The 13,862-nt window shown below is 35.7% G+C and overlaps 1 protein-coding gene across 1 annotated transcript in view; it reads left to right on the forward strand.

Annotated features, from left to right (window-relative positions):
• Positions 1 to 13,424, forward strand: part of grm2a (glutamate receptor, metabotropic 2a) — a gene marked incomplete at its 3' end in the record, with an annotated part of 32,275 nt that extends 18,851 nt beyond the window's left edge. Inside the window, exons 2-5 of the mRNA XM_081379743.1 lie at positions 1,533 to 2,370; positions 3,738 to 4,801; positions 10,519 to 10,696; positions 13,351 to 13,424. Coding sequence (XP_081235869.1) covers positions 1,533 to 2,370; positions 3,738 to 4,801; positions 10,519 to 10,696; positions 13,351 to 13,424 — 2,154 coding nt within the window. The remainder of the gene's footprint in view (positions 1 to 1,532; positions 2,371 to 3,737; positions 4,802 to 10,518; positions 10,697 to 13,350) is intronic.
• Positions 13,425 to 13,862: the final 438 nt, after the last annotated feature.

Here is a 13,862-nt window from a genome sequence, read left to right on the forward strand (position 1 = left end):
TGAGATGTGCATTGACTATTCACTTTGTGTTTACGTGATGTTGAGTTAAGCTGTAAGTCAGATGACAATTACATGTTATGCAATGTTGGCATACAATACAGAGAAATCCTGAAGAGCTTTCTTATTCGCTGCTGCCGTCTTCATGCTGACTTTCCCTCAGGCTTCTAAGGAACTGCCTGAGGCAAAGACAGTCAGGCTCTATTGCATATCACATGATCACAACCAAAAAACACTCACATACTGCTGCCAAAAAAATTGGTGTGCAAAACCATATAGATCTGCTTCAGTGTCCATCAATACCTAGCCAGTGAATGAACTCTCTCATAGAGCTACAGTTTGCGTACATGCGTATTTCATAAAGAAATGTCTGTTATGACAGTGGAAGGGTTAAAGAGTTTTTTTATTTTTTTATTTTTTTAAGTTTAATAACTGCAAGAATGGAGTTGTTGCTCTATTCTTGCATGAATTGCCGCTGACGATGCTGCACTCATGTAAGATATAAAGAAGGCAAGTTTCCTGGGGTAATATCCTTTGGGATTCTATTATTTTTTGGTGAAAATGGAAATGTGAAGTGTTGCCATTAGGGTTCTCAGAGATGAGACAAGTGAGAAGGGTGAGACTAAGTGTGGTCATTATTTCTGTTATCAGAGCAATTACATTCTCATGCTTAGACCTAAGTGGCAGACCTAACTACAGTTTTTTTTTTTTAAACTGCCTAACGTTTTCTGTAAATGCAGATGATGGTAGGCTACATTAATTATTTTTATGTATGCTCTATGGCAAAACAATAACTACAACAACACCGAAAGATAAAAATGGCTTCACAGGGTTAGAGATTTGCATGTTTATTTTATTATGTTTAATTTGAGTGTAGATGTTTTTTGATCTCTGAATAACATTATCTGAACCATTTTAGTCATAAGAACAATGAAGTATTATATTATAAATGTGTGTATTCAATATTGTTTGAAGTTTGTGGTAAGTACAATTTTTTTTATGCTTTTGAAAGAAGCCTCGTATACTGAAAACACAACGAAAACTGTAGTATTGAAATATTATTACAATTTAAAATATATTCAAATGTATTTTAAAATGTATTTTATTCTTGTGATGCAAAGATACATTTTTAGCAGCTATTACTCCAGTCTTCAGTCAGTGTCACATGATCCTTCAGACGTTTTTCTAATATGCTGAAATGTTGCTCAAGAAACATTTCTCATGATCTATGTTGAAAACAGTTGTGTGGCTTAAAATTTCTGTTGAAACCATGATACACTTTTTCAGGATCCTTTGATGAATATGACGTTCAAAAGAACAGCATTTATTTGAAATATAAATCTTTTGTAACTCTTGAGTACTGGGCTGAACATGAAAACCCCACAGGGTTGCAGGGTGTAAGTAAACATCTTTTTGATCACGCCGTTTATGAGAATTATACTGACAGCCAACACTCATGAATCACAGTGAAATAGTGTGGCCATTTACACACTTCAGTAGTTTTTCATCACAGTTTTTCATTTGTCCTTTTGCAGGTGGCCAATCTCCTGCGTCTTTTCCAGATTCCTCAGATCAGTTATGCCTCCACCAGTGCGAAACTGAGTGACAAATCCCGTTATGATTACTTTGCCCGGACTGTACCCCCAGACTTCTACCAAGCCAAAGCCATTGCTGAGATCCTACGCTATTTCAACTGGACTTACGTCTCCACCGTTGCCTCAGAGGGCGATTACGGCGAGACGGGTATCGACGCCTTTCAGCAAGAGGCCCGAGCCTTGCAAATCTGCATCGCTACGTCCGCCAAGGTCAGTCGTTCCATGGACCGCTTCAGTTACGATGGAGTAATCAGATCTCTGTTGCAGAAGTCCAACGCTAAAGTAGTAATCCTCTTCACCAGAAGTGAAGACGCAAGAGAGCTCTTGGTTGCAGCGAAGCGCATGAACGTCTCCTTCATCTGGGTGGCCAGCGATGGCTGGGGGGCGCAGGAGAGTGTGGTGAGAGGGAGCGAGAATGTAGCGGATGGCGCTTTCACCATTGAGCTGGCGTCCTATCCGATCCCTGAATTCGCAGCGTACTTCACAAACCTCAATCCTTACAACAACACACGTAACCCCTGGTTCAGAGAGTTCTGGGAAAACCGCTTTCAGTGTAGCCTGCACGACATTAATTGTGGGAAATATTCTCTCCGGGACGGCAAATTCGAGCAGGAGTCCAAGATCATGTTTGTGGTCAATGCTGTCTACGCTATGGCCCATGCCCTTCACAACATGAGACAAGCACTGTGCTCAAATACCACCAAACTCTGCAGTGCCCTGAAACCAGTGAATGGAAAAAAGCTGTACAAGGACTACATCCTGAAGATAAATTTTGACTGTGAGTTTTTTTTTTGAAGTGATAGATTATATCATTTATGTTCACTTTATAATCAGAGGTAGTTCACCCAAAAATTAAATCCTGTAATTAACTCACCTTCATGTCATTTCAATTCAATAGGATTTTTTCTTCTTCTATGAAAACAAAAGATGGTTCATGCTGCAAAATGTTCACACAGTTCGTTTGAAACGCCTTTCCAGTATTCAAAATGATTGAAAACTGCATAAGGGAGTCATCCATTAATATAACAATAGCCAAATCAACTAAAAAGGATGTTGAAATTATTGGACTTGTATATTGTTTTTTATTTATTTACAGGTATTATCTAATGAGATGTTGTTTTACAGTATATATATATATATATACAGTAAATATTTACCAAAATCTTCAATTATAGAGCTTGACTGTGATGCGTCAGTAAAGGCATAAGCTCTATAATTGAAGATTTTGGTAAATATTTTCTGTGTATGTATATATATATATATCATTAGGTAATACCTTTAAATAAAAAACAAAACAATATACAAGTCCAATAATTTCAACATCCTTTTTAGTTGATTTGGCTATTGTTATATTAATGGATGACTCCCTTATGCAGTTTTCAATCATTTTGAATCCTGGGATTCCAGCTATCTTATTATCATGTTATCTCTATGGCATGCAAGGAATAAAGTTAAAAAATTGCACTCATCTAGTAGTTTAAATCTCAACACACACAAACACTTTTTTTTTTGTATCAGTATATCTTAATAAATTTATGTCTGTTCTTTGTTTAGTCAAAGAAATCAATTTAAAAGATAAATGGATCTAGGAAGTTTCCCCAAGGGGAAAACTGCTGCTGTAAAATAGATTACACTAATGCATGAATCCAACAAATGACCTGTGTACAGTCTAAGTGTTTTATTACATGCATTAGCCTCATTAACCCCTTGCTAACTTCTAAATGATTTAAACAAGTACAAGGGATGTATATTAAATGTCTGTGCCGAGTGGTCAATTGCTTGTATTAGTGAACTGATGGCAGCCTGCCAGGTTCCTATAGCTATTTTTCATCTATTTCTAAATATAACTTTAATGTTCTTCCAAGAATGACAAATTACATCATAGAAACCAGGCGATGTATCAACCTCCTGACTTCCATTATGTAAATGTACCATTCACACCTGAGTCCACTGCATCTAAAACCTAATGAGAAATGGACAGGGCAGAACGCTGAAGAAAGTAGGGTGGACTTACATAGGAAGGTCTTTCTGGGTTGTACATGCTCTGCTTACAAAGAAAAACACTTTGTTGCTGTAAAATATCTATTTATCTGTTGCTGAGAATGTAAATAAATGATGTTTATCATATGCCCTTTGTGTCCGCAGCTCCATTTCGCCCCGCAGACACAGAGAACAATGTTCACTTTGATGCTTATGGAGACAGTCTGGGCCGCTACAACATCTTTCATTATCACAAAGAGAATGATGGCTATGTCTATAGGAAAGTGGGGTATTGGGCTCGGGATTTAAGTCTGAACACAAGCTTGATTCCTTGGGAAAGCCAAGTGGTGCCCACATCCCAATGCAGCGACCCATGTAGGAAAAACGAAATAAAGAGCATGCAGCCCGGTGACGTTTGCTGTTGGATTTGCATTCCCTGCCAGCCCTACCAGTACCTCCTGGATGAATTCACCTGTGCGGATTGTGGCTTTGGACTATGGCCTCTGGACAATCTCACGGGCTGCTACAACTTACCAGAAGAGTACATTCATTGGGAGGACGCATGGGCTATTGGGCCGGTCACCATCTCTTGCCTTGGCATGCTCTGCACACTCTTTGTCATCGGCCTCTTCATAAAGAACAATGAGACACCGGTGGTGAAAGCTAGCGGACGTGAACTTTCCTATATTCTTCTTCTAGGCGTCCTCCTTTGCTATTGCATGACCTTCATCTACATCAGCAAACCCTCTGCCGTAGTATGCACGTTACGGCGGCTCGGCCTGGGCACTTCCTTCGCCGTTTGCTACTCTGCGTTGCTGACCAAGACCAATCGCATCGCTCGGATTTTCAACGGCGTTAAAGATGGAGCTCAAAGGCCGAGGTTCATCAGTCCAGCTTCACAGGTGGCCATCTGTGCTGGTCTGATTTCTTGTCAGCTCCTGGTGGTTGTGGTCTGGCTTCTGGTTGAGGCTCCAGGGGTGAGAAAGGAGGTCAGTCCTGAAAGAAGAGACGTGGTGACATTGAAGTGCAACAGCAAGGATTCTAGTATGCTGATGTCTTTAACCTACAACTGTGTCCTCATCATCCTCTGTACATTTTACGCCTTTAAGACTCGAAAGTGCCCAGAGAACTTCAATGAAGCCAAGTTCATCGGCTTCACCATGTACACCACGTGCATAATCTGGCTGGCTTTCCAGCCAATCTTCTATGTTACTGCCAGTGACTATAGGGTAAGTAAATACGAGCTGTACAATGCATGGTTGTGACAGTACATAGATACCTGTAGCAATCCCTCCCTAATGGCATTTAATAGCTTGTCAGCTTGTTTCTATGGAAGTAATAGCCTCTAAATAAGATTTACATTCGAGTCAAATTGAAATGTCTTTTGCAACCCTTTTCACTTCCATAATGTGTGACGTATTTCTGAGTGCAACAGGATATTTAGCAGGATGAAAACGTGTAAAAGTTGAAGGAATTTCATTTGGTTACTGGATTGTGAATAGTATTGTAGAACAGAACGGAGCCAGGTGTAGGAGAAGCATTGAAACTAAGAGGGATTTGTGGTGTCAGGCCAAAACAAAAAGTCAATTGTTATATTATATTATATTATATTATATTATATTATATTATATTATATTATATTATATTATATTATATTATATTATATTATATTATATTATATTATATTATATTATATTATATTATATTATATTATATTATATTATATTATATTATATTATAAGTAATTTATAATGTTATAAAAGATTTTTATTTGAAAAAATAATCTACATTCTAAAAAATAGTGTATTGACTCAACAATTATTATTATTTTTTTACTTTAACAGTTTGTATCAATCTTTTTGAGTTATGACAATTTAACCATATATTCAACCAACAAACTATTGAGTTAGAGGAACTTAATAATTTGTGACAAAAACACAATTTTTTAAGTTGAATACAAATACTTGATTTGTAGCCCTGGATTAATCTTATCTATTTCAGTTCAACCCACAGCTCACATAGCACATGCTAAATGTAAATGTTATTTAACATGCCAATTTAATAAACAAGTAAGATATTACTTGCATTAGCACAATCTTTGCATTTACCTTCTTGTCGTCTTCTCTTCAGCATAATTGTAACCACATAAACTTCAGCAGAACAGAAACTCTTTAAAATGTCAAATATAACAGCATTAAACACAAGGTCTTTCCCTTTACTAAAAATCAAAAAAACAAAAACAAATAAATAATACTTAATTTCAACATTTATTCTCCTTATCAGTCCTATGCAAAGCATGGTGGGAACTAGAAATCCACTACCCAATTTCCCAAGTCCTCAAGACTTTATTAAATCCCTACAACTTAATTAAAAAATAAAATAAATAAATAATGCGATAATAAATATGAGATAAAGTTAATGTAAAAAATTACATTACAGTTTTTCTCGATTGTTTACACACATTTTTCTGAAAGCATTCCTCATATTCTCAGAACTCTACACACAAATCAAAAAACACACACAGAATGGGCAAAACCCCTCAATTCTCCTGCAAAATGAAACTTTACATTCAAAACAATGTTATTTCTTCTCAAAATGGTATTTTGTTTTCAAATGACACACACAAACCATCATATGAATAGACATTTATAAGAACCAGTTGAACACTGATGTGCTCAGTGTAAAACACTATGATGAATGGAAAACACTTCTTCTACATTCATCATAATGATTTAGGCCTTTTTTTGTTCAGTGTTACACTTACTACAGACAGTACATACATAAGTGTGTTGTAAAATATTTCAGAATATTGTTTTTATACTCAGAACACACAAATACACGGCAACAAATATATTTTATTTTTTCCCAGAAAAACAATATACACAGTGTACATCCCAACCAACACAAAGTTGTACATACAGTGGTCTACATACAAAACAACAGAAGAATTTACTGTATACAGTTACAGTAAAAAAAACAAAAAAACAATGTTGGCATCCATTGCCCCATTGAAGAGCTCACCTGTTGCCCTTTTATGCTAAAGCTCTGATTGCTAATTGTAAAACTGTGTGACGGGTGTTTGCCCATGTGATGAGTCAGTGTGCATATTTCAATGGCAGTGTGTTCCTTGTGAAAACAAGAGATTTTCTGCATGAAAATTGTGCCAAAAGCAGAGAATTGTATGTAGTGTTTTGAAAAAAGTGTGTTTTAGAAGTGCAATTTGAGTGTAAAGCAGGAATTGTGCTTGTAGTTTAGCAGAATTGGTTCAGGGGGTTGGCGAATGAGTTACATGTTGTGGTCATTGTGTCTCAAGCACCAGAAAATGTGTGTAAACAATCGAGAAAAACTGTAATATGTCAGCAGAACTCAACACAATAATGTTTGCAACTTAAAACGTTAAAATAAATCAATAAGAAATTTTAACTTGCAAACATGAATTTATTTAACTTGTGGTAACAATTGCCCTGAATTACTTTATAGATTGTATTCATCAAAATAATATCATGGTTTCCACAAAAAAAATTAAGCAGAACAGCATTTTCAACAGCTATCTGAACAATCTTTTGAATGTGTACAAATGTTTGTAAAGTGCTCTGATGAATTGTGCACAATAAGACCAGGACCAGTAGCAAAAACAAAAATGAATGAATGAATGAACGAATGAACAAATTAATGAATGATTTTTAGTTGACTTTAAATTATGTGAAATCATTTAGATTTTTTCTTTTTTAATTGCAAGAGCGAGTAGTACAGATATAGTGGTATACGGTTTTTATCTTTTATGTGAGGACCACAATATAATTTTACAGTTTCTCTGAACATATCTTTAAATGTCATTTATGCTCAACATAGTTGAGATTTGGCTATGCTATCTTCTGACATATTGTTAACGAATGCCGTGCTTGAGTGTTCTGTATAACAATGTGATTTCTTTGAGAAGTAAATCTTGTGCCGGGGGGATATTACCGGCTCTCCTCTGGGAAAAGATATCAGAGGGTCTGTCTCAATTCACACTGCACACACAATGACAGCATGGAATATTTTTCATCATTTAGATAATGAGTTTCTCTTATAACCCTTAATCACTTCCCGACACTGACTTTATCCTTTATTTTTAGCATATATACAATTTCCCTGAGAGCGCGAGACTGAGAGTTTGCCTGATTGATTTTTTTTTGTTACCATACCTGCCAATTCAGATGGCAGATAGAAAAATCTCTTTGATCACCTGTCTTTTGCACTGATGAAAGGAGAAGCTCACATTTCATGTGGCTCAAAAGCTGTTCAGTGTAGAACAAAGAAAGTGGGGATCTTTCTTCCTGGCAAATGACTAGCCTATGAAAACATGCTATTCAATTGGTCTGAGTATCCTTCAGTCAAGTGCCTCAGGACACACACCATTAAACACTCTTACATTTGACAACAGTTTATTTTTATTTTCTTACAGTTTTAACACTTTGATGCATGCATTATTAAATTGAAAGAAAAAGTCCTAATGTTTATTTTCAAAAACAATAATATAATCATTTCCAAAGGTTCAATTTATTTATTTCATCACCCATGGTGGTTTAGAAGTAACATCACACCCTGATTCCACTGTTGTGAATTAAATGGTCACAGTGCAACACAAACTTAATCTTTATTATTATTAATTATTAATAATTATTTATTATTATTTTTTTACATTTTGTTTTGTTATTTATTTTCACACGTAGTTTGGAAATAATATTACACCTTGATAGGTCAAAATTCAATCTATGAGTTGCAGTGCAACACAAACTTACTTGCCAATTTATCATTTTTATATATGTGCAATATAGCCAGCACTGCTGGTTAAAACGACCATTGTACATGGCATTTGGATGCTCCAGTGAGCAAAAAAAGAGGACAGAAACATGATCCGGAGATGTTATAGCTGTAGGGGGCTTCTGTAAGGGTCAGTTCTACATCATCCATCAAGACTAGACGAAAGGATACAGAAAGATACAAGTCAGAAGGCCTCAGGAGAGAGAAGGGAATCTCCTTGAGTTCTGATTGGACAGGATGTCATTCTCTGTTCAGGGTTTCCGCGTTTTATATATATGTTTGTGTGTGTGTGTGTGTGTGTGTGTGTGTGTGTGTGAGGTGATGTGTTAGAGCATGGGAGAATGATTCCCAGCTGGGGCCTTTGCTGAGATAGCAAGGTGTGCCTTAGAGACCGAGACCTCGCCACAATCCCACACACAGAGACTCACAGGAAATGCAACAGCCTCATTCATCCTGCAGATATCATTTTTAGTTGTATCATTTCTGCTTCTCACCCACCAACTACAGCATTGATGTGCAGAAGAGAAAGCTCATGCTACTTGTAAGATTTCTATGATAAATATTTGATCTTCAGAATCAGACATAAATAACAAATGCGGAACCAAAATAAAATATAGTCGGCTATAAAATCTGAGACTATACTAAGTCATTTTGGATTCAAAATCCTGGAAATAAACAAAGTATAAACGTTAAATTTTCTTTATTGAATTTCCATATTTTTATTCAGCAAGGATGCATTAATATATTTATATTTAAAATAAATGATGTTCTTTCTATTTATCAAAGATTCCTGAATTAAATGTATCACAGGAAAAAAATAAAGCATCAACATTGATACTAATAAGAAAAGTTTCTGAGCAGCAAATCATCTTATAAGAATGATTTCTGAAGGATCATGTGACACTGATGACTGGAGTAATGATGCTGAACATTGAGCTTTGCCAACACTGGAATAAATTACATTTTTTAATATATACATTTAGGGAACAGCTATTTTACACTGTAATAATATTTCACAATATTATGTTTGTTATGTTTGTGAAGAGAAGAGACTTCTTTCAAAAACATTACAAAAACGTACTGACCTTTGAACACTAGTTTATATATATATATATACAACAAACAACAGAATACCGTGATTGGTCAAAATGAATTATTCTTGAGCCATGTAATATTTTTTTGAGTCTCTTTGAAAACCAGATTTCCATTTGCAGTTGGGTTCTCGTCTGCGTGTTTGTTTGTGTACTTACTGTAGCTGAGTCGTTCCAGTTTTTCACTGTGGAGATATTTTGTTAAAGAATAATGATGATCAATTATGGAGGAAAATCAGATTACAACACATGTCTCACTCAGTGTGATATTCTGTATAAAAAAGTGCATGTTTATGGAGACAAGAGCAAGGCTTGCTGGGAAAGCATACAAGACCTTTCCACACAGCTCTCTGAACAATGCATTATTTAAGGCCTAAAGCATTTTGGTTTATTCTGACGCATTTCCGCACTCACATAAACACTTTTAAATCTATTGTGCTGAAGAAAGAATGAGCTACTCTTTGTTCATTTGGTACTGAGGAAAAAAAATATATAATTCAGTGCAGCTGAACCATGTTTTGTAATTATTTAACAAAGGTCATATTGAAGTTTCTCCAATGCTTGACCCTGAGAGGATTGTTAACCACAGCTTTTAATATCTGTTGCCCAACTGAAAGAGGATAGCAATGGCATGACCGTGGATTTGAAACCCAGGGAATGCACATACTGATAAAAATGTATAGCTTGAATGCACATCGATTTAGATAAAAGTATCTGCCAAATGAAATACAAAGCAAACATCTCAGCCAAAACAGTGAAAATCTTAGAAACGGTTCCTGTTGATTCGTCCCCTCTCTCATCAAAATGTTATTTGGCGATGCATGTCTCTAATACCTGTATTAGTATGCATGAGATCGCTTATACACGGCACACACACCTGCTTTGCACATGGATTCATCCTCTTAAGATACATCTTTAGCCGCTAGGCTTTGGCAACACTTGGAATTGAGTTCAATGGAAAAATAAATTCAATCCCATGTTAACATCCCTGTTGAATATGAATACGCCAGTCAGGTGGTATCACGGTGTTTTTGTGTCTACTCTCTCAGGTACAGACCACTACCATGTGCATCTCTGTGAGTCTGAGTGGTTCAGTGGTGCTGGGATGCCTCTTCGCTCCCAAGATTCACATCATCCTCTTCCAGCCCCAGAAGAACGTCACCACGCTCAGAGTGGCCACCACTCGATTCAGTGTGACCACTGGCCCTGGCTCCAGCTTCTCTCAAGGTACAGTATGATCTCTGTCTTTAATATACCAGCAGCTGTTTAAAGCGTAGCTCTCGCCAAAATGCAACCTAGGGTCTTTTTGTGAATCTACCTGAGGCAAACTTTAGTTTAAAAGCATAACTAAAATGAAAGATTGACCGTATTTTCATTTTTGGTCAAATTGCCTTTTGAATGGGAGAGCTAGGGGCACTGCTATTATAGCATCAAAATCGCTATTTTTAAAGAACTAAGAAGGCTCGACACAACATGAAACTTTGCTCGAAGTATCACCAGGGGCTCTGCACATGAACTCGAGCATTGAGAACATTGTTTGTGTACACAGAGTTTACTAAAAAGAAAGATTTTGAACAACTCACTGTAGTGTCCGCTGGCATTTTGACAGTCAAAAATAGTCGATCTCCGAATGCGAATGAACTGACTCTGAATTTTAGTATTGTTTCTTATACGAGGATCTTTTTTCAAATACAAGGTCAATACTGATTTTCACTAACGATAAAACAACTAATTATCCGTGAATTTATATGAAGCTAAGCTTTAGGAGCTTTCCATCTTTATGCTGGGTACACACCAAAAGATTTTTTACATCTTATAAGATTTTCAAACCGTGATAGACCACAAACATGAGGACAAAAAATTTTAACCGTTTTACTCCTATAGTGTGTGGTGTGCCATGATGTGACAAAGACAGCACACCACACACGAACAGATTTTCAACCAGAGTCTCGACTGTGAACACAGGAAATCTCTCAAAATCTTGCGAGACCTCAGAATAAGCATGGCGGACGATATGCAGGAAGAAATTGCGGTGATAGTGTTTGGAAAGGTTTTACACAACACGTTGTATAAACATTTGTGCTGTTGCCACAAGCAGATCCTCCATCTCTGCTGTCCACATCAATTTCACTTTGTGCTGCGCCATGGCTGCGTTTGTTATGCTTCCGTCTTCCATCATCTCGCTTTCTGATTGGATATTGTTTCGTTTCACGTGATAATCTCCAGAGCGTGCGCGCGTTTGTCCTCGGGGTTCAGCACAACAATTTACAATTGTAAAATCAGTGCACACAATTATTTTTTGGTGCACCAAAAAATAATTGTGCTGATTTTACAATTGTAAATTGTATGTGCATGACTTTCACAGTAAGTTACCGTATCATTTTTACAGTAAATAATTGTGAAATGACAGCTGTTTACTGTGACTTCACAATAATTATGCCGTCATATTACTGTGATTTAGCAGTAAGCTGCTGTATAATTACTGTATTTTACTGTGCAATTACAGTAAGTCTATCATATTACTGTAATTTAACAGTAAGCTGCTGTAGAATTACTGTATTTAACTTAATGTCTATACTGTGATTTTGCATAAATGATGGACCAAACAAAACTGATAAACAATGTTTAACTTTTATTTTTTAGAAGAAAAATACATTTTAATAACAGGAATAAACACTGGGTAACATGAATGAACACTGGGTAACATGAATGAACACTGGGTAACATGAATGTCTGTCAATATGTGTGTGAATGTGTTTACTATGTGATAATGGTACTTGAAAAATACAATTTAATAACAGGAATAAACACTGGGTAACAGGAATGAACACCGATTAACAGGAATGTGTACCCAGCATAATTCTCCTCCCTGTTACGCTGTAGAGTGCGCCTAGCACTCCCATTCAAAAGGCAATTTGACCGAAAACGAAAATACGGTCAATCTTTCATTCTAATTATGCTTTTAAACCAAAGTTTGCCTCGGATAGATTAACAAAAAAAATAAAAAATTTGGGCGAGAGTTACGCTTTAAATCAAGCATATTCATCAATTTGTGTCACCCATATTCGAAAATATGGATTGGCAATGTCTGAACTGCCGTTAGAAATGAAAGATATTGATCAAAATGTTCAGTATTGTATAATGGCAGAGTAATATTGGAGCAGAACATAAAGTATCATTGGCCCTGTGAGTGCAGGGTATTGTATAATGGCAGAGTAATATTGGAGCAGAACATAAAGTATCATTGGCCCTGCGAGTGCAGATATTTGGCTTTATTGGATTACATTGATATTACTGTAGCACTGAAACATCCCTGAGCTTAGGATAGAGTGCATATGTGGATCTCTTAAAATGGGTATTTCGCCTCAAAATCAAGTGACAAATAAATAATATTTAGCATTATGATGTAAATATTTGTTTGCATATTGACAGACAATTCCTCTCAATACTGTAATGCAAAAATACTCATTCTCAGTAATGTTATGTGACATTAATAAATATATTTTAAATTGTACCATTTTTAATTTACATCATGGTAGTATTTGTGATAGTGCTGCATTACAAAAAAAATATATAATATGTATTACAGTAATAAAAAATAAGGAGAATCAACACTGAAAATTACAAAAAAAAACAACAACATATAAATAATATATAAAATTGGGTGGAAAAAAGTGGTTAATTATGATGAAAATAATGTCAAAATGCAAAACAAAAAGTATTTTTTTTTCTATTTATGCAATGTTTTAATAATATATCAAATAAAAATATGTTTTAATGAGATTCACCCACATACTTGAAAACATCTATTGAATGGCAATGGCGATACACTGTGATTTGCAACTTACGATATTTTTATATTATTGAAAATGTCTTTACAGCCTCGGCCTCCAACGTCGTGCCTACAGTATGTAATGGCAGAGAGGTAGTGGACTCAACAACATCGTCACTCTGAGAAACAGGATTCCTGTTTGTTTGCCAAATGCAGTATACAGATAAATCGTATCTTCACTAGTCATGAAATCAAGTGTTTGCTAGTGTTGAGGAGGCTATTCGGAATAAAGAATGCCTGTTATGTTGTTCTCAACGTGCTGTGACAATATCCCATTTTGTTTCTCTCTCTCTTTCTCTCTCTGACTAGTTAGATGATATCAGTGGGATGCCAGTTTAAACTCTTTTTATGGAAACCATAATAAAGTCTTGTTTGAGATATGGAGTTAAGATATAGTAAATCTGTTTAAAGTATTATATACAAGATGTTTTTAATGTAGATTTATGGTGATTCTGGTTTGTGCTTTCTTGTAATTTATGTAAATAAAATGTGTTTTATATTAATACAAGCACTCCTGGTCATTTTAATGATATTATATTATATTATATTATATTATATTAT

Source organism: Scardinius erythrophthalmus, assembly GCF_964197995.2.
Source record: "Scardinius erythrophthalmus genome assembly, chromosome: 12".
Lineage (NCBI taxonomy): Eukaryota > Metazoa > Chordata > Actinopteri > Cypriniformes > Leuciscidae > Scardinius > Scardinius erythrophthalmus.